The sequence below is a fragment of the Anolis sagrei genome, chromosome 6, assembly GCF_037176765.1.
Source record: "Anolis sagrei isolate rAnoSag1 chromosome 6, rAnoSag1.mat, whole genome shotgun sequence".
NCBI lineage: Eukaryota > Metazoa > Chordata > Lepidosauria > Squamata > Dactyloidae > Anolis > Anolis sagrei.
Window position 1 is genome coordinate 14,197,399 of NC_090026.1, and position 21,533 is coordinate 14,218,931.

Genomic DNA, 21,533 nt, shown 5'->3' on the forward strand with positions numbered 1-21,533 from the left:
CCATTACCATATTAAAGGTTAAGATGCAACTTCTAAAGCAGTGGTTTGTCAGATATATTAAAAATTAACTAGGCATTTTTAATTACAAAAATGTGAGTCAAGCACTAAAAAGGGCAAAAGCTCTAGTTCTATATAAACAGGTGTGCCTGTAGCTTAGTAGCCCTCAGTCTGTAAGAGGTCTCTATGGGAGAAGGATCTCAGTGTGTTAGTAGGCCTCAGTGTGAAGTAAGCCTCAGTGTTAGTTTCCCTCAATGGGAGAAAGGCCTCAGTGTGAGGTGGCCTCAGTTATGAGAAAGACCTGGTGTGAGAAACTTTGGTGAGAGAAGCCCCAGGTTGAGGCCCATCATGTGTGAAGGCTGCTATGTGTAAGAAGCTACTATGTGACGCTTCTGTGTAACTTCAGTGTGAGAAAAGGCACTGTGAGAGCGAAGCTGTTTACCTGCATGAAAAAGAAGCCCAGCATGGAAGCAAAAAAGGAGGTGTAAGGAATTTTATTTGTGTTATGGAAACCTTGTTCTTGTAAATAGTGCAACCATATTATTTTGCTATAATGAAAAGCCTCCTATGGAAGAGATAACATTGGTCTGTGTGTTTTTGTTCTTTTCATCACTTTGGACTACTGGTGCTGGGTCACGCTGCTACTAATAACTTACTATGATGTACATTTATGAGGGTCTTTTGTTAATAAGCCCCCTTACACAACATGGTTTTCAGACTTTCAGATGTGCAATACCTCCAAATTCAAGAAGAATACCATAATATTGCACTGGAGTACCTAGAAAATATCTAGCAAGAACTTGGTTTTTTTAGACGCAGGTAAGAAAAGGAGGAAAGTTCTGAGAGTGCCTTGGACTGCGAGAAGATCCAACCAGTCCATCCTCCAGGAAATAAAGCCCGACTGCTCACTGGAGGGAAGGATACTAGAGACAAAGTTGAAGTACTTTGGCCACATCATGAGGAGACAGCAAAGCCTAGAGAAGACAATGATGCTGGGGAAAGTGGAAGGCAAAAAGAAGAGGGGCCGACCAAGGGCAAGATGGATGGATGGCATCCTTGAAGTGACTGGACTGACCTTGACGGAGCTGGGGGTGGTGACGGCCGACAGGGAGCTCTGGCGTGGGCTGGTCAATGAGGTCACGAAGAGTCGGAGACGACTGAACGAATGAACAACAACAAAAAGAAAAATCACAGGTATCAGCCTCCAGGATACAAGTACCAACATGATCTTGAAAACGTATACATTTGGTGTCATGCAATGAAAGGTGGATCACAATGCCCGGAGGCTTCCAAGACAACATTCACCCAAGTTTGACTCAGAAAAAGGCAAAAACCTTTGCTTTAGATATCTTTGTTTTCAATACAAAGGATGGTGAATATGTCTGGGACATGGAAAAAGTGTTGGGAGGTACATCTGGTCCCAGCAATGAACTTTGTCCCTCCTTTATCAGTTCTTGGCCAGGTAATAATATCTTTGGCAAGGCTTGAGCTCTGGATCAAATCACCATGTAGTTTTGGCCTGAGACAAAAGGTTTCAATGCATCCCTGTTGAGAATATTTACAATATCAAATATTCAACCAAAGCTACAGCAAGATCTGCAGTCGCCCAAATGTTTTTCTAGGGAGGTTGCCAACCAGTTGACTCCATGCCTCACCTAAGCTCATGATGTGTCAGACAACATGTCCCAAAACACCTCAACCAATTAGGTCCCACCCTAAATGATATGACACAAGGAGTACATGGTTTTTAAATACATAAATCGTGGTTTTATTAGAAATGGCAAGACCAAAAAAAGACATTCTAAGACATCACAAACACTTTTGAGAAAAATACACCACCACACTCCAGCCTAAGGACAGCAGCACTCAAAGGCTTCTAACTGGTTGTACGGAGACATTCGAGAACACAGCCAAATATCCATTTCAAATTAGACCTCTGGATCTCAGAAATAAAATGGTCTGTGGAGACTGGCGAAGTTTAGAGCCACATAAAAAGCTTTTTGGGAGCTGGAGCTGTGTCAGAACTGCATTTTGCTCACTCCTGCCCAGTTTTGTTGAGGTGCTTCTATGAACAGAAAGGGAAAGTTACCTCTGCTATGCACATATACACAGATCCTCTCAGAAACAGGTATTATTTCCTATAACTCCAGAAAAAGTGAGAAAAGATTCTGAAATCACCTTCTCTGTTGGAAAGTGGACCATCAAGAGTAATATTCTCCAAACCTTGAAGTATATCATCATAGCCTATAGTAGTGGTTCTCAACCTGTGGGTTCCCAGATGTTTTGGCTTTCAACTCCCAGAAACCCTAGTAGCTGGTAAACTAGCCAGGATTTCTGAGAGTTGTAGGCCAAAACACCTGGGGACCCACAAGTTGAGAACCACTGGTCTATAAGAACAAAAATATGCAATGAAATAGGCCCCGAGAAAGGTGCTCTTGGATGCTGGGAGAAACCTCATATTTTGAGCAATGCTAACTTCACAACAGGAGCTAAACACCCTGAAGGCACCAGATTCTGTTTGATATCAGAAGCTAAGCAGGGTCAGCCCACATTAGTATTCGGATTGGGGACCACCAACCAATACTATGCAATGCAGGATGTATTTCAGAGAAAAGAACTGGCATAACCAGCTCTGAGTGTTCCTTGCCAAAGAAAAACTTATGGAACTAATTGCAGTTTTATTACATCTAGCAGATGTTATTTCCAGAAACAAATACAGTAGGATCTAGAAAGCTTTGGCATTCCAGATGTTGTTGACTAAATATCCAAGGAAAGCTTGGAGAAGACAATGATGCTGGGGGAAATGGAAGGAAAAAGGAAGAGGGGCCAACCAAGGGCAAGATGGATGGGTGGTATCCTTGAAGTGACTGTATTTGAAGGAGCTCGGGGTGGTGACGGTCGACAGAGAGCTCTGAGGCCATGAAGAGTCAGAAACGACAGAATAAATAAATAACAAAATATATAGCTTCAAGTTGACTGTCAACTTATAGCAATCTCATTAATTCAATAGGGTTTTCTTAGGTAAGAGATACTCAAGAGGTGATTTTGCCACTTCCTCTGAAACATGGCCTACAGCACTCTTTATTTATTGGCAATCTCCCATTCAAGTGTGAACCAGGATTGACCCTGCTTAGCTTTAATCTGACAGGTGCCTTTGCGGTTTTTATGCAATTCCCATATTCCTTTCTCATTGGTCACAGTGACCAAACTTTCTGAGAGTTTTTGTCCAATCATTTCAATGGAAATATATTTTCTCCATTTCAAGATATAATGTTGAACCCCAAACCTCCCAAGAGTACTGTCATGTCTGAAGGGGACTTTGGGGTGGCAGAGTGAGAGCTCATTGTATGGAGCTCCCGGTGGCGCAATGGATTGAACTCTTGTGCCAGCAGGACTTCTGACTGACAGGTCAGCAGTTCGAATCTGGGGAGAGTGGGTTGAGCTCCCTCTGTCAGCTCCAGCTCCCCATGCGGGGACATGAGAGAAGCCTCCCACAAGAATGGTAAAACATCAAACATCTGGGCATCCCCTGGGCAATGTCCTTGAAGACGGTCAGTTATCTCACACCAGAAGCGACTTGCTGTTTTTAAGTTGCTCCTGACACACACAAAAAGCTCATTGTATGCACAATGTACAGTTTGCAGAGAATGACCCATGGGCACACAAAAGTGAGCTCTGCAAGTTGTAAGTGGAGGAACACAGAATGCCTCTTTTGTAGAAAGGTGATCCATAATATCCTTAGAATACATGGGCATTATCTTTCAACAGCAGACCTGGCAGAAAATGGCACCAGTTGTCAGGTTGTACCTGAAAGAAAATAAGATTTTTATCTTGGCAAGGCACCAAGTGAGAGGCTAGTGTGGATGCAGGGAAGCAAAGGTTTCTATCCCACAAAGAACAGGGGGGAAAGGTTAAATTGGCTGAATTTCTGCCCGGAACAAATGTTTTGATATACGTATACAATCTGGATAGTAAAAAAATAAGAAGCTGAGAGAAAGAGAATCAACATTTGAAATGTGCTCCTGGAAGAGAGTTCTACAGATGCCACAAATCAAGTCTGAAGCCAAAATTGACCAAACTGAGGCTATTGTAGTTTGGCCACAGCATTAGACAACATTTACAAAGACAATCATGTTTCATAAAGTGTGAGACTGTAGGAAAAGAGGAAGACTGCATTACAAGTAGATAGGCTGTATCAAGTTAGCCACAGCCCTGAGGATCCAGGCAAAGTTGTGTCCTGGAGACCTCTCATTGAAAGGGTCACCATGAAGTCAAAGCTGAATGACTGTAAATGGTAATAACTGTTCACAAAAATGAGGCTATGCATAGGGACAAGTTACTGCCACAATACTAAACAGGAATCTAGTAGGGTTGCCATTTTAGGACAGAACGCCCCCTTTCCTACAAAACAATTAAAGTCATTGTAATAACTTTACATGATCAGGCAACTAAAATGATCAAGGGTCTGGAGAACAACCCCTATGAGGAGTGGCTTAAAGAGCTAGGCATGTTTAGCCTGCAGAAGAAAAGGGTGAGAAGAAACATGATGAGGGCCATGGATAAATCTGTGAGGGGAAGTCATAGGGAGGAGGGAGCAAACTTGTTTTCTGCTGCCCTGGAGACAAGGATGCAAAACAATGGCTTCAAACTACAAGAAAGGAGATTCCACCTGAACATTAGGAAGAACTTCCTGGCTGTGAGAGCTGTTCAGCAGGGGAACTCTCTGCCCGAGTGTGGTGGAGACTCCTTCTTTGGAGGTTTTTAAACGAAAACTTGATGGCCATCTGTCAGGGGTGCTTTGAATGTGATTTTCCTGCTTCTTGGCAGGGGGTTGGACTGGATGGCCCACGAGGTCTCTTCCAACTCAATGATTACACTGACTGGGGCTGTGGATCGAGGATACTTCTTTTGAATGAAATCATGACAACTCTGAATTTGAGTGAGTACTGAAAAGGTAACACTCATTTCCATGTGGACTCCACACATACACATACGAGAGTCTAAACCAGTGGTTCTCAACCTGGGGTCCCCAGATGTTTTTGGCCTTCAACTCCTAGAAATCCTAACAGCTGGTAAACTGGCTGGGATTTCTGGGAGTTGTAGGCCAAAAACATCTGGAGACCCCAGGTTGAGAACCACTGGTCTAAACCAAGGGTCGTCAAACTAAGGCCCGGGGGCTGGATAAGACCCTCCAAGGTCATTTACCTGCCCTTCACTCAGGGTCAACCTGAAACTACTTGAAAGCACGCAACAACAACAACAACAACAACAACAACAACAACAACAATCCTATCTCATCAGCCAAGAGCAGGCCAACACTTTCCACTGAAATACTAATAAGTTTATATTTGTTAAAATTGTTCTTCATTTTAATTATTGTATTGTTTTAAAGTGTTTTTTCAGTACAAATATATGCAGTGTGCATAGGAATTCATGTTTTTTTAAAATTGTAATCCGGCCCTCCAACAGTTTGAGGGACTGTGACCTGGCCCTCTGTTTAAAAAAATTGTGGATCCCTGGTCTAAACCCTACTAAGTCCCAAAGTACCAAAACCAGCCGTTCCCAGGTTCTCCTGAACATTGGGTTTGGGAAATCCCAGTAGTTGCCATTACATCATAAGCATAGCACATATTACAGAGCAGGACAGGGCAACTGTGCCCACTCTAGTGTCTCTGAATGCTACTCCTATCATCCCTTACTCCTGGTTATACTGCCAAGCTGATAAGGGTTGCAGTCCAAAAATATATCCCTCAGGCATCCATCATCCAGCCAGCTGTAGAATACGCTAAGATTAATGCTTTGCATTTCCAGTTAAAGTAGTTCAAGAGGAGACTGGTTACTTGCTGCAACCAATCTGAACACACATCAAGCTAAATGGACAACTAGTCGAATACAGCAATTGGCAGGGCTTTTTATCTCCCTCTGTTACAATCCAACTATTTCACAAGGCTAAGAACAAAGTAAGCTACAGCTGTATTTACTACTCATGTGTTTCTGAAAAAATTATTTCTCCAGGTATTTGCCCCTTCAAACACCTTTCGATGCCCTATGCATGAAAACCAACATCCATATTTTAGGCCAGGAGGTAAGGAAGACACAGTGAAGGGTCAGGAAGGAATTTACTTGACACCTGTCTCAAAGGCAACAAGTAATACACAAACATACACACACCCTTAATATCGTTCCTGCAGTCTTGGGACAGCTTTCATTCCTGCTTGCCAAAACACACCCAACACAAGGTGACATGGGTATAACACACCATCACCTTACACCTTTCCGGGAAAGTCCTTCAGTCCAAACACCAGCCCAGTTCCGCCTTTGCTTCAACACAACAGACACAGGCACTGTGGTTCCCAGCCGGAGTAATCGAGAAGGCAAACAGATCAGTTGTGAACTCTCCAAGTTTGCTCGGCATTTGTTGGGCTTTTGTTTTTTTTCCCCCTTCCCACCTCCAGGCAATGATTTTGGAAAAGAAGAAAATGGCAGACGGGATTCCAGTTCTTCATGCATCCTGGAGGTCGGGAATGTCGGAGAGGATCATGGGAGAGCCCAGCTGGAGTTCTTGTTGGAGGGATTCCATATCGGCTGGATTCATCCGATGGACTTCCAACCAGTCGGCAAGAAGGGAGGCCGAAAGTGGGGCAGAATCTCCTTGGCTAATCCATTCACAGGGGAAAGAAAGAAAGAGAGAGAAGTAAAATATGAGCTGTATGGAAGTTTCCTGTCTTCTTTTCTACTCCTGCTTAAAATTTATTTACAGTATAAAAGGTAAAGGTTGTCCCTTGATGTTAAGTCCAGTCATGTCTGACTCTGGGGTGTGGTGCTCATCTCCATTTCTAAACCGAAGAGCCAGCGTTGTCCATAGACACGTCCAAGGTCATGTGGCCAGCATGACTGCATGGAGTGCTGTTACCTTCCCGCCGGAGCGGTACCTATTGATCTACTCACATCTGCATGTTTTTGAACTGCTAGGTTGGCAGAAGCTAGGGCTGACAGCTCACGCCGCTCCCCGGAATTGAACCTGTGACCTTTCGGTCAACAAGCTAAGCAGCTCAGTGCTTTGATCCACTGCGCCACCGGGGGCTCAATTTACTGTATACACACATGTAAAAGTATAGAAATGATCATCATAACATTGACCGAAGAAATCTGGGTCGACTTATCTATGGATCAATATGAGTACTCTACATAAACATTTCGCAAAAATAAGGAACCATCTCCTTCTCTGAGTAGAGGGGCAAAAGGCAAGAGTTTAATCTTTTAATCTTATAGGTTAGTGAATCTAAAAGAAACACCAACACCCTCTACCCCAAACATGGGCAAACTTTGGTCCTCCAAGTGTTTTGGACTTGGGTGCGTACAGATGACACCAAACTCCAAATTCCAGATGATTTCTCCCAACAGTTTCATGTAGATGTTAAACAACATGTGGGACAGTACTGAACCTTGGCAGGACCACACAGGACAAAGGCCATGGGGTCAAGCAGGAGTCCCCCAACACCACTTTCTGGACCCGACCCTCCAGGAAGGACCGGAAACACTGCAAAACAGTGCTTCCAAGTCCCATTCCCAAGAGGTGGTCCCAAAGGATACCAGAAATAAAACAGCGCACACTATCCTAAACAATATTCTAGGTAAAAACCAACGAAATGCAGGTCTCGTACCTTTCTCTGTTCTCTCCTACCATATCGAAAGACTGGTTCAGGAATTCTTCCAAGTCAAACCCAACCCCATAGCCAGCACCGCTGCCTTTTGGGGTGCCAGAGAAAACAGGAGGCAGGAGATCTTCCACCTAGAATTAAGACACAGTAAACTCATTCCTTTTGCAAAGGTCATCACATGGTAACACCAACGAAGACCGACATGGTAGTTGAATCTACTGCACCCCCTTAAATGAATGGGAGCGGGGTTGGCATGGCATCCCTTCTGGTGGATCACACACACAACCTGCCAGGTTGTGATAAGAGGCAACCATTGGTCCCAAACTCAGCACGGTTGCCCAATATAGTCCCTGGACCCATAAGAACTGGCCATAAGCCATTACCTGGGATTTAGACAGCTGCTGTGTTACCACATTAATATCTGGAGGTTCCAAAGGCAGGTCTGAGGTTATCTGGTGCTGAGCAGGCCCCTTTGCCACTGATGATGTTTCTTCAACAAAACCTGATGGTGGAGGCTCAGACTTGCCCATTTCTGCTAGGAACAGAGGCTGCTCCATAGTGGTCCCAAAACTCGTTTGTTCGGGCAGAGCGCTACTAGAAGACGCTACCTCTGGTTGGGTCACTGGCAGCTGACCTGCCGCAGCCCAGTTCTCAGGCGAGGGGACACCGCTCCAAGCATTCAGTGCCGCAACGCCATAAGGGGCTTGGAAGATCTGGCTGGGGGCATATTTGACACTCAGGAGGCACTCTGGCTTTGAAGGGATGGCTTTTTGGCAAGCTGTGGTGGCCACCAGGAATGGGGCAGTCTGCGTTGGGAAAAAATGAACCACGTTTGTACTGGAGCTCTGAACCGAACCCACAGGAACAATCGTCAGCTTGGGTCCCACAGTAGGCACCCCCTTGTCTGAGAAAGTCAGAAAGTCAGTTGGCGCAGGGGTGTTGCTGGAAGGGGTAGCCGGGATATGGCAAGCGGGGGGCACCTGAGGTGGCAAGTGGTTGCCAGAAGGGGCTTGAGGCAAGTTGTGGCTGGGAGTGGTTGTCTGCGGGAGGGCTGCAGACCCATTCTGGGCAGGCTTGCTTTGGGTTCGGTCCACCATTTTGGTCCATCTTTCCAGAAGGTTGCGGTCATTCTCTGTCAGCATGTCCCTGCGTTCCCTCTCTTTCTCCTTCTTCTGCTTCTCCCGCTCCTTGGCCCGTTCCTGGCGCCGCTTGCGTTTCTCTTCTCGCTCCCGTTGGCGCTCCTTTGCTGTCACTGGCCTTCGGATATCAGGAGTCTCTGGAACACAGGATGCCGTATCTGTGGAATGAAGAGGGATGCTTTTTTTTAAAATACATTGTTATGGAGTAGATATGTGAAGGTGTGGCCTTCAAAATCAATTGATCACTCCCAAATTTCATTTTTCTACAGAAGCAACTGTTGGAATTCAACCCCACACTGCCCAAGTCTCAAGTCCTCAATGAGGAACAGTTTAGTTAGTTTAGTATAAACTAAGGGTTTCCCTTCCCCTATGTCTCCTGTATGACGGTTGTGAATGTATTTATTTCTTCTCTGCTCTCTATTTCTGCTCTCATTCTGATTGGCCGTGTATAATGGGTACTTTTCTACTGCAAGCCTTTTTTGAATCTGACTTCTGTTTTCTTACATCCTAGTAGAGAGAGTTCTGCATAGTTAAAGCAATGGTATTCCCCATAGTCACCTACGGATGTGAGAGCCGGACCATAGGGAAGGCTGAGCGAAGAAAGATAGATGCTTTTGAACTGTGGTGTTGGAGGAAAGTCCTGAGAGTGCCTTGGACCGCCAGAAGATCCAACCAGGACATACTTCAGGAAATAAAGCCCGACTGCTCATTGGAGGGAAGGATAGTAGAGGCCAAGATGAAGAACTTTGGCCACATCATGAAAAGAAAGGAAAGCTTAGAGAAGACAATGATGCTGGGGAAAATGGAAGGAAAAAGGAAGAGGGGCCAAACAAGGGCAAGGTGGATGGATGGCATCCTTGAAGTAACTGGATTGACCCTGAAGGACCTGGGGGTGGTGACAGACGACAGGGATCTCTGGCGTGGGCTGGTCCATGAGGTCATGAAGAGTCGGAAACGACTGAACGAATGAACAACAACAATTTGACATTTAAGAGATTTTTCCTTAATCCCTTCTTATTATCCAACATTTTCACTTATCCAACGTTCTCCGGCCTGTTTAAGTTGGATAAGCGAGACTCTACTGTATTGTAAATAAACTTTCTGTGATTTTAAAGACTGGACTCTGCATTTACAGCCACATCACACGGCACTTCACGCTCTGCTCGCTAATGAGCTGATGCTCAACTTTTTGTATCCTGTTTGTTTTTGGATACTCTGCTATATTTTAGGGCAGTTTTCCCAAACAGCAACAACCCTTGCTTTTGAGTGATACAAGCCCCACCTATGCAGTTGGTTTTGAATAGTGAACAGATTTTCTCCACATAATTCCCCTTTCCATTAAAATACCTAGAAACTTCTACTAGTGGTAAGAAAAAACCACCAAATTTCAACTGTGCCCAACAATTTCAAATTCAAATCAAGTCTTTCAAATCACATAAAAATAAATCACCAGCACCCAAATTTGTAATTCTACAGTCTGCTTCAATAGAAAAATTATGCAAACCACCAAGAACAAAGATAAGATCATCACCAGAGCTTGGAAATGTTACTGTTTATGAACTATACCTACCAAAACTGCAGGTAAGTAGAGTCTCACGCAACATAAACAGGCCAGCAGAACGTTGGATAAGCGAAAATGTTGGATAATAAGGAGGGATTAAGGAGAAGCCTATTAAATATCAAGTTACGTTATGATTTTACAAATTAAGCTCCAAAATCATGTTTTACAACAAATGGACAGAAAAAGCAGTTCAATACGTGGTAACATTATGTTGCAATTACTATATTTATGAATTTAGCACCAAAACATTGCAATGTACTGGGTGCTGGGTACAGGGAGCACACCACTCCGCTGTTACACCAGCTCCACTGGCTGCCAATTAGCTTCCGAGCACAATTCAAAGTGCTGGTGTTAACCTATAAAGCCCGAAATGACTCCGGCCCTGTTTACCTCTCTGAACATATTCTCCCCTATGAACCATCAAGATTATTAAGATCGTCTGGAGAGGCCCTGCTCTCGCTCCCACCGTCCTCGCAAGCGTGTCTGGTGGGGACGAAGGACAGGGCCTTCTCGGTGGTGGCCCCTCGACTCTGGAACTCTCTCCCACAGGAGATCAGAACTGCCCCTTCTATCCTGACATTCAGGAAGCAGGTGAAGACGTGGCTATGGAGACAGGCATTCGATGAGTGAGCCAACACCCGGAGATTGGATGGAGGATGATGAACATCAAATTTAGTGGGATGCTTGACCATTGTATTTATTGAATGTAATTGCTGTTTTGCTGTTTTAATGTTTTTAATGTTTTATTGCAATATGAAGTATGATGTTTACTGATTGTATGTATTTTACGGTTGGAAACCGGTCTGAGTCCCTCAAGAGAGGTGAGAAGGTCGGTATATAAAACTTTAAAATAAATAAATAAATAAATAAATTGAAATATCTCTGGATCCGGATAGAAGGCAGACTGCGTTGGATAATACAGAATGTTGGGTGAGCGAAGGTTGGATAAGCAAGCCTCTATTGTATACATTTCTCTCTGCCTCTTCACAATCCTATGATTTAGGTGAAACCAAAGAAGAATGGAGAGACAACAGTTTGAATGCTGGACTATAATACTGGAGACTAGGGTTTAATTCCCTACTTGACTATAGAAACCCACTGGATGACTTTGGGTAGGTTACACACTCTCAAGCCCAAAAAGAAACATGATATGTTCTCCTTAGAGTAGTCATAAGTCCAACTTGGAGCCACACAAAAAGAAAGGGTGACTTTTAAGTTCCTATCATACAAGAACGAAATAAATATAACAACAACAACAGACTTAAATGAGTTTCCAAATCCCAGACCTCTAACTGCAGCACTACACTGGCTCTCTATCTGAAATAAATCAACCAACTGGTCTACCAGACCTTTCCACCTTACCTTTATTCTTATTTCGGAGGGCGGATTTTAAGATAACAGCCTTGAGGGCAGCCTTAGTGTCATCTGAGATGGCACCTTCCCTCTTGGGAGGTGCTGCGGGGGTTTCTGCTTCGGCCTTCACCTCAGGCTGGACCACAGCTGTGGTTGCGAGGGGTGAGGTGAGATCTATTGTCTCAGTCAGGGAACATAGGACAGGAGACGCCATTGCATAGTCACCATCTGCCATTCGAGGTGAACCAGCACTGGGCATATCCACATCATGGCAGTACAGAAGCTGCGTTTGGCTGGAGGTTTCATCCCCATAACTCCCACCAATGGCAGCAGGCCTCAAGGTTGGCTTGAAGCTGATCTGGCGCCGAATGCCCTCCCGACGTTCATGGAAGTCATTGATTTCGGCCACTATGGCTTCTTTGATCTGCTCCTTGGTGAGTACCTGTTTGTCAAAATCGAAATCAAAAGCTGGGACGCAGTTGGGCTCATCATCTGGGTCGTGATACTTGGCCAAGAAGGGGTGATTTAGGGCCTCCACCACCGATATTCGCTCACGGGGATCAAAGCGGAGCATCTTTGAGAGCAAAGACAAGGCCTTCCGGTCAGCATTCTGATAGAGGGTCTCCCATGGCACCGGTTGGCGTGAGGGCAGGCTCTGAATGTAGGCCCGCACCCGGTCAGCCCCAATGGAATGGACAACTTTGGCCGGAGGAGTGCCCAGGACGGTGATGATGAGCTGAAGCTGATGGATGTAATTCTTCCCCGGAAAGAGCTGCTTCCGCCCAAGCATCTCGGCAAAAATGCACCCAACTGACCACATATCTATGGCCTGGGTGTACTCATGGAGGGAAAGCATCAGCTCAGGAGCCCTGTACCAGCGGGTGGCCACATACTCTGTCATGAAGTACTTGTACTCATCCGGCTTGGTGCAGAGACCTCGGGCCATACCAAAGTCCCCAATCTTAAGTTCACAGTTCTCGTTGATCAACAGATTGCTGGGTTTGAGGTCCCGATGAATGACGTTGGCCGAATGGATGTATTTGAGTCCCCGCAAAAGCTGGTAGAGGAAGTAGCGGACATGCTCCAAGGTAAGAGGCTGAGAAGAATGGATGATCTGATGCAGGTCACTCTCCATCAAATCCAGCACCACATACCTGACAAGAAATGAGCAAGACATTTAGGAAGAGAACATGTGGAAGTCCTCACCATGGTGCTCAATGGGCCTGACACCCACTCTCAGATAGACACCTAGACATGAGTTGGGAGTAAAGGTACTTGCCTCTTCAGAGTTATGAATATTTATTATGTAGTCTTAATCCTGTTAGTTTCAGCCAGGACTACCTCACAGAGGTAGACCACACCTGGAATATTGTGTCCAATTATGGGCACCACAATTGAAGAGAGATATTGACAAGCTGGAATGCGTCCAGAGGAGGGAGACTAAAATGATCAAAGGTCTGGAGAACAAACCCTATGAGGAGCGGCTTAAAGAGCTGGGCATGTTTAGCCTGAAGAAGAGAAGGCTGAGAGAAGACATGATGAGGGCCATGTAGAAGTATGTGAGAGGAAGTCATAGGGAGGAGGGAGCAAGCTTGTTTTCTGCTGCCCTGGAAACTAGGACGTGGAACAATGGCTTCAAACTACAAGAAATGAGATTCCATCTGAACATTAGAGCTTCCTGACTGTGAGAGCTGTTCAGAAGTGGAACTCTCTGCCCTGGAGTGTGGCAGAGGCTCCTTCTTTGGAAGCTTTTAAACAGAGGCTGGGTGGCCATCTGTCAGGGGTGCTTTGAATGAAATTTTCCTGCTTCTTGGCAGGGGGTTGGACTGGATGGCCGATGAGGTCTCTTCCAACTCTATCATTCTATGATTCTATGATTCTAAGGAGAGCCATGTAAAAGTGCCTTGAACTCAATGGGAAAAGGGCAAAATATAAACAAATAACCAATACAGCCAAACAGCCTCTTCAGATTGTTTGAAGGAGACAGTATATGTAGCTGGCAGTATCGCATATGCCACTTGAGATTCTTAAGAGGAATGGAATAGAAATATGATGGAGAAAAGGAATAACAGACATTTATATCTGAATATAGTGTTGTTGAAAGCTCTCATGGCTGGAATCATTGGGTTGCTGTGAGTTTTCCAGGATACATGACTATGTTCCAGAAGCATTCTCTCCTGACATTTCACCCACATCTATGGCAGGTATCCAGATTTTGAAGCTGCAAGGCCATTCAATGCTAATCAAGGTGGTCAATTGCAACATTCACACCTGCCTCAAACAGGCATATATCTGTGATATGTCCCACCCTGGACATTCCACAGATATATAAATTCCACTTGCCTTGTTTCCAACAGACCTCGTAACCTCTGAGAATGCCTGCCATAGATGTGCGTGAAACATCAGGAGAGAACGCTTCTGAAACATGACCATACAGTCCGGAAAACTCACAGCAACCCAGTGAACATAGATTAGTAGTCTTTTCAAAAGGAAAGTAATAGAACAAAATAAGTTGGTCATGGGATTCATTAATTGCATTCCATACCCTGCTGTATCTCCAATATGGCTTTCTCATTCCATATTGTCATTACAACTATCCTTTTGAGGTGAGTTAGTCTAAATGAGAGCAAAAATGGGCAAAGTTGGCAGCAGATCCTGGATTTCTAAGCCTTCATTAAGCACTTCATGATGCTCAAGTCAAGCAAGAGAGACACTCTCTGATGTAAATATATGGAACCCACTTTGGGAACTAGAAAGATATATACAGAAATATAAGAAAACATATATGCATACATACACAAATCCAAGTCCTATACTTTTTAAATAAAAAAGAACTCCTTTTTTACTTTACAGGACCTGAGGAGGAGAGGTACTTACACGGATTTGAATTCAGCATAAGGCACAGAGGGTTTAAGGATATCCTTGATAGCGATTATGTTGTCATGCTTGAAATGCTTAAGGATCTTCAGCTCCCGCAGAGTGCGCTTTGCATTCATCACCACATCAAAGGCATTGGGGATTTTCTTGATGGCCATCTGCTGGCCTGATAAAAGGGAAAAAAAACAGGAAAAAAGAATTTGGTGTATGAATCAATAATTATATAATATTATAATTATATATTTTATATTACATGTAATATTACTAATAATATTACAATAAAATTATATAGTACAATATAGTAATATATAATACTGATATTGTACTATGCTAATAATATAATATATTGAATGTATATATATCTTGTAAGCCACTCTGAGTTCCCTTTGGGGTGAGAAGAGCAGCATATAAATGTCGCAAATAAATAAATAAATAAATAAATAATAATCAGTGAAGTGATTATTAGGTTGGGTTGTTGTAGGTTTTTTCGGGCTATATGGCCATGTTCTAGAGGCATTCTCTCCTGACGTTTCGCCTGCATCTATGGCAAGCATCCTCAGAGGTAGTGAGGTATGAAACGTCAGGAGAGAATGCCTCTAGAACATGGCCATATAGCCCAAAAAAACCTACAACAACCCAGTGATTCCGGCCATGAAAGCCTTTGACAATACATTGATTATTAGTTTATTGAGACATTAAAAATAATATAGTGCAATAATATGTTCATTAGAGGAAATGTGACAATAACATTGCTGACGCTATCTGCATGGTTGGAAAACATGCCCGCAGTGCTCGAGCTGATTTATACAAGGAGATGCGGTTTTGCAGATAGTTCAAGTTGTTTATGACTTATGACGACCCTAAGGGGAACCTATTACATGTTTTCCATGTGCTATTTCTTACAGCTCTGAAACCAAATAGAGCAGATCCTGACTTCCATCCACAACCATTCTGCCTTAACCCACCTGTATCCTTACGACGTGCAGAGCTGACCACACCATAAGCTCCGGTGCCAATCGTCTCAATGACCTCATACTCATCTCCCACCTCAAAGGTGACGTCGAAGGATCGAGCCTTCAAGATGGCGAGATTCTTGGCTGCCACTGTGGACTGGTGAGTTGGCTCCTGCTTTGCTTGGCCTTGGGCTGCTTCCTCCCCTTCATCTTCTATCGGTGGCTCTGCCATGGTCCCGTAGCCTTCTGTCACAAAACACAATGAAGAAAACAAAACAAATGCTAATCCTTTCAAGTCATATCTGATTTGGTTCATCTACACCAGAGTTTCTTAAAGCTTTTCCACTTGTGAACCCCTTGCACCTGCAACATTCTTACATGACCCTAGGTATAAAAGTATACAAAATAGGTATAAATATCAGACATTTACTGATAATTAACTGGCATTTGCAAGGCCTGCTAAACAGATTGAAGTTTCTTTTTGTGAGAGAAAGCCACAGGGAGGAGGGAGCAAGCTTGTTTACTGCTTCCATGGAGATTAGGACAAGGAACAATGGCTTCAAACTTCAGATGAAAGGAGATTCCATCTGAACATGAGGAAGAACTTCCTGACTGAGAGCTGTTCAGCAGTGGAACTCTCTGCCCCGGAGTGTGGTGGAGGCTCCTTCTTTGGAAGCTTTTAAACAGAGGCTGGATGGCCATCTGTCAGGGGTGATTTGAATGCAATATTCCTGCTTCTTGGCAGGGGGTTGGACTGGATGGCCCATGAGGTCTCTTCAAACTCTTTGTTTCTATGATTCTATGATTTGTGAAGTACAGCTGAAGCATTTTCTGCAGAGTCCACTGTATTTATTTATCGTGTCAGGAGCAAACCAAAACAGCTGTATTGCATTAAAAACAAACAAACAAACAAAAGACAAAGTTTGCAGGCTTGGTACTATAAAAACTACACATTGTAGCTAACAGATTTGTGTAAATCAATGATTCCCAACCTGTGGTCCATGGACCACCAGTGGTAGCCAAGAACTAAATATGGTCTGCTGCCTCACCATTACTACACCGTTGCAATGGAAACGACTGGTCTTGTGAAACCCTCTTATAGTGCCAAGGCAACTGGGATGTCAGGAGGGGAGAGACTGACTACCCACAAAAGGTGCGGCAACAAGCCTCCTGACTGCTGCTTCTCCTCCTTCTCCCTCCCCCTGAGCGGAGCCTTTCCATGTGGCACCTTGGTGTCTTCATTTTTAGGCCTGTTCCTCGGGTTATTTGGAGTGCTGATTCAGAAAATTGCACTGGATAGACCACATCAGCTCTAGATTATTAAATATGGTTTTCCGTGGGTGAGCAGATGGTGACTACTGGATGGCATATGTTCTGTATCAGAAACCAGAGCTGGTGTGGTCTATCCAATGCAGTTTTCTGAATCAGCACCCCAAATAACCAAATTGAATCTAAAGTTGACCAAAAACCAATTCATAACCCTTTTGGTACTAATGTTGGAGAGTGGTCCCTGGTCAAAGTGATCCCTGGTCAAGTGTTCCCTGATTTAAAAAAGGCCACTGGTTTAAATGGTGGCATTAAGAAATCTTTTACTCTTGCCCAATTATTCCGGACCCTACCATTGATCTCAGGGGGACCCTATTTGTGGTCTCGATCCACAGATTCAAAAGGAGGTTTGGTTTTAGTTTTGGTGAGTTTTTTTGGTTTTAGCTTTGTTTTGTTTTGTTTTGGGTTTTGTTTTCGTTTGTTTGTGTTTTTGTTTTGTTTTGGGTTTTTTTTGGCATGTCAGGAGTGATTTGAGAAACTGCAAGTTCGCTTCTGGTGTGAGAGAATTAGCCGTCTGCAGGGACATTGCCCAGGGGACACCCAGATGTTTTTGATGTTTTACCATCCTGTGGGAGGCTTCTCATGTCCCTGCGTGAGGAGCTGGAGCTGACAGAGGGAGCTCATCCACACTCTCCCTGGATTCAAACCTCCAACCTTCAGTCCTGCTGGCACAAGGGTTTAATCCATTGCACCACTGGGGGCTCAAAAGGAGTGATCAACAATTACGCCCCATCAACACTGCCATATAAAATCCAGATTATCTGCTTTGAACTGGACTATATGACAGTATAGACTCATATAATTCAGTTCAAGGTAGATAATCTAGATTATCTGCTTTGATAATCAAGATTATATGGCAGGGTCAATCCAGCCTTCGTCAGAAATGACTTGAAAGGGCACAGTAACAACACAGAAGGAGCAAGAAAGGCAACATGGACTCAACAATTTCTAAAGTCCTGGGATGAAGAATACAAGTGAGTCATGAAGTAAAGTAAAATAAAATAAACACCTGCTAGTTCTGGAGTGCATCTATACCAGGCATGGGCAAACTTCGGCCCTCCAGGTGTTTTGGACTTCAACTCCCACAATTCCTAACAGACTCGGGTCCCTTCTTTTCCCCCCTCAGCCTGAGTCTGTTAGGAATTGTGGGAGTTGAAGTCCAAAACACCTGAAGGGCCGAAGTTTGCCCATGACTGATCTATACTGTAGAATTAATCCAGTTTGACACCATAGAACTGTCATGGTTGTACTTTTCCACCCTCTTTTGCCTTCTCTGCCCAAGAAATGCTGGTGCCACACCAAACAGTGGTGTCAAACAGCAATATTGATGCATCCCTGGAGTGGGAAAGAGAACATTTGCAAAAATGACCATCAAAAGAAAGGAAAATTATGGGATGGAATGGGGATTGTCTCTTCCTACAAATGAGCCCCCGGTAGTCCAGTAGGTTACACCACTGAGCTGCTCAACTTGCTGATTGAAAGGTCGGTGTTTCGAATCCAGGGGGAGGGGTGAGCTCCCGTTCTTAGCCCCAGCTTCTACCAACATAGCTGTGGATTCAGTGGTGTTGTGGTCATCCAAGCTCAGAATAACTGCCTGGAAAACAGAGGTGTATTTACAGTACACTTTTGTTGTTCATTTGTTCAGTCATTTCTGACTCTTCGTGACCTCATGGACCAGCCCACGCCAGAGCTCCCTGTCGGTCGTCACCACCCCCAGCTCCTTCAAGGTCAATCCAGTCACTTCAAGGATACCATCCATCCATCTTGCCCTTGTCGGCCCCTCTTCCTTTTTCCTTCCATTTTCTCCAGCATCATTGTCTTCTGTAAGCTTTCCTTTCTTCTCATGATGTGGCCAAAGTACTTTAACTTTGTCTCTACTATTCTTCCCTCCAATGAGCAGTCAGGCTTTATTTCTTGAAGTATGGACTGGTTGGATCTTCTCACAGTCCAAGGCACTCTCAGAACTTTCCTCCAGCACCACAGTTCAAAAGCATCTATCTTCCTTCACTCAGCCTTCACTCAGCCTTCCCCGCCAGTATTCAAATTTGTAAATAGGGAAGCCTGATTGGTCCAGCTCTCACATCCGTAGGTAACTATGGGGACAGTACACTACAATCTTCATTGTATTAGCTTCCTGGTGGTGCAGCAGGGTAAACTGCTGAGCTGCTGAAATTGCTGACCGAAAGGTTGGCGGTTCGAATCCAGGGAGCGGGGTGAGCTCCCCCTGATAGCCCCAGCTTGTACCAACATAGCAGTTCGAAAACATACAAATGTGAGTAGATCAATAGGTACCGCTCTGGCGGGAAGGTAACGGCACTCCATGCAGTCATGACCTTGGAGGTGTCTATGGACAACGCTGGCTCTTTGACTTAGAAATGGAGACGAGCACCAACCTCCAGAGTTGGACACAACTAGACAATGTCGGAGGGGTGGGGGAACCTTTACCTTTACCTTTACCAATCAGTTGCCATAACAAACTGAGAATAAATAAGACAATAGAGGCTGGCAGGTGGTGAAAAAAAAGGAGAAAATGGGGAATATTATGGAATACAAAGGGAGGGGAAGGAATTGGTTGGAGATGGAGGTGGAAGGGATAAAGAGAAACCCATATGATGAGATGGAGAAGAAAGAAGAAGGGACTGTATTATGAAATAAGGAAGCATCTACTATTTTAATGCAAGGAGGGGGTGAAATACTGGGCAGAGAAAAGGAAATGTAAACAATCTGAATATATATATATGTTTCTTTCTTTTAGTAGCAATGGGAAGGGGTTTCTCACCTGCTACAATGGGAGATGCCTCTGGAGGGCTGGGGCGGTTCCCTCTCTGGTCCGCTACTCCTGCCTCTCTTTTTCCCCCCTCCCTTTTCCTATCTCTGTCTCAACTCTAGCCCAGAGCTCCTCCTCTGAGGAACCCGGATGTTACGGCTTCGAATCCTCCCCGGCCAATCAGAACACTGGGAGGCGTGGCCACGGAGGAGAAGCGGCCAGGCGTGGCAAGGAGACTACTGATACTGTATTGGTTGGATTTTTTTTAGTCCCACCCTACTCCCTAATTTGAACCAATCGGTTAGCACTTGGAGAGGTCCGGAGCCAATGAAAAAAGGGGAGATGTTGGAAAGAGGAAAAGAAACAACTCATGTTGCCACTTGAAGCTGCTGCATTGAGAGTTGAAATTAGAGTGCTCAGTATTAGAGGATTAGCTTTATACATTGAATTTTATTTCTATCACTTCAGATGTTCCAAAGCACAAGAATGAATGCTATTAAAAATGCCATACTATTTATATAGAGACCATTTAAACTATATTACATTATTACATTATAATCCACTCCCACAACTATATAAATATGCCTTAGAGGTGTCACTAAAGACTATCAGGAAACACAGTATTTTCTGTTGGTCATGAGGGCTCTGTGTGGGAAGTTTGGCCCAATTCTATCATTTGTAGGATTCAGAATGCTCTTTGATTGTAGGTAAACTATAAATTCCAAATGCCAAGGTCTATTTTCTCCTCTTTTTTACTTGTTTTATTGTGTTCTGTCGCCGCCAGACCTGAAATGAAGTGCCTTTAAGAGAGGATGTATGGCTTGGATCCAGCGGGAAGCCAGGGGTGCCCGAAAAGAAGCCTTTAGGGGAATCTCCCTTATTAAGCAGTCTTTATGAGGTTTGAGCTTAAATATAACAGTCTTTTATTGGTGAACAAACAGGAATTGTAAAGCTTTCTTAACAGTCTTGCAATCTTGTTCACAGGGAACAGGTACTATCTTCAAAAACTTTGTTTAAAGGAAAATTCCCCTTTCTAGCTCCTCCCAGGCTGCTGTGAACCTAAACCTTATTGGTGTGGATTCACTACCGGGCTGAACTACGTCTCAGCGCTGAGCGAACCTATCAAAAGGCTTGTAATCACTTAGCTGCTTTGATGGTTAGAGCTGCTATGCCCTCCGGAATTCCTCAGGGCTGTAAGACTGTTTCCCCGGAACCTTCAGAGGCTCTCAAGACTGTTCTCCCCCGGAAAGTCTTAAGGGACGAAGCCTTTGCACAGGAGGACATCTGTATACATCCTCTGCATTGATTTCCTTTGCTGAGACTAACTGAAAAATGGCCCCTTCCCTCCAAAAAACCAAAAACTCCCAAATGACAAAATCAATCGTCCTCCAACCTCATCAGTATTCAAATTTCTAAATAGGGAAGCTTGACTGGTCTAGTAAATGAAAATACATCCTGCATATTAGATATTTACATTATGATTCATAACAGTAGCAAAATTACAGTTAATGAAGTATTGTCAAAGGCTTTCATGGTTGGAATCATTGTGTTGTTGTAGGTTTTTTCAGGCTATATGGCCATGTTCTAGAGGCATTCTCTCCTGACGTTTCGCCTGCATCTATGGCAAGCATCCTCAGAGGTTGTGAGGTCTCACAACCTCTGAGGATGCTTGCCATAGATGCAGGCGAAACGTCAGGAGAGAGTGCCTCTAGAACATGGCCATATAGCCCGAAAAAACCTACAACAAACCAGTTATGAAGTAGCAACCAAAATAATTTAATGCTTGGGGGTCACCGCGACATGAGAAACTGTACTAAGGGGTTGCGGCATTAGGAAGGTTGATCTAGAGCAAATTTGCAAAACATGACATACTTTAAGTATTAATAGAGTTTCAGGGGG

At 44.2% G+C, this 21,533-nt stretch overlaps 1 protein-coding gene across 2 annotated transcripts; it reads right to left on the bottom strand.

Moving 5' to 3' along the window:
• Positions 1-1,741: 1,741 nt before the first annotated feature.
• On the bottom strand, positions 1,742-19,795 carry MAPK7 (mitogen-activated protein kinase 7). 2 transcript variants are annotated; one of them, XM_067469803.1, is made up of 7 exons: positions 19,647-19,795; positions 15,554-15,784; positions 14,589-14,754; positions 11,721-12,865; positions 8,042-8,955; positions 7,662-7,789; positions 1,742-6,653 (listed from the first exon to the last, which is right to left on the bottom strand). In XM_067469803.1, the coding sequence occupies exons 2-7, from the start codon at positions 15,771-15,773 to the stop codon at positions 6,500-6,502; spliced, it is 2,727 nt and encodes a 908-aa protein (XP_067325904.1). In that variant the 5' UTR covers positions 15,774-15,784; positions 19,647-19,795; the 3' UTR covers positions 1,742-6,499. The 2 variants fall into 2 exon arrangements, with proteins under 2 accessions (XP_067325904.1, XP_060636131.2); XM_060780148.2 differs by having other exon boundaries at positions 15,554-15,787.
• Positions 19,796-21,533: the final 1,738 nt, after the last annotated feature.

What these genes read in the sequence shown, in the direction of transcription:
- MAPK7 (XM_067469803.1), bottom strand. Translation starts at nt 15,773, where the DNA reads ATGGCAGAGCCACCGATAGAAGATGAAGGGGAGGAAGCAGCCCAAGGC. An exon ending in TGCACGTCGTAAGGATACAG is followed by an intron (nt 14,755 to 15,553) that starts GTGGGTTAAGGC and finishes CCCTTTTATCAG; the next exon opens with GCCAGCAGATGGCCATCAAG. An exon ending in AGCAGCTGTCTAAATCCCAG is followed by an intron (nt 7,790 to 8,041) that starts GTAATGGCTTAT and finishes TCTTAATTCTAG; the next exon opens with GTGGAAGATCTCCTGCCTCC.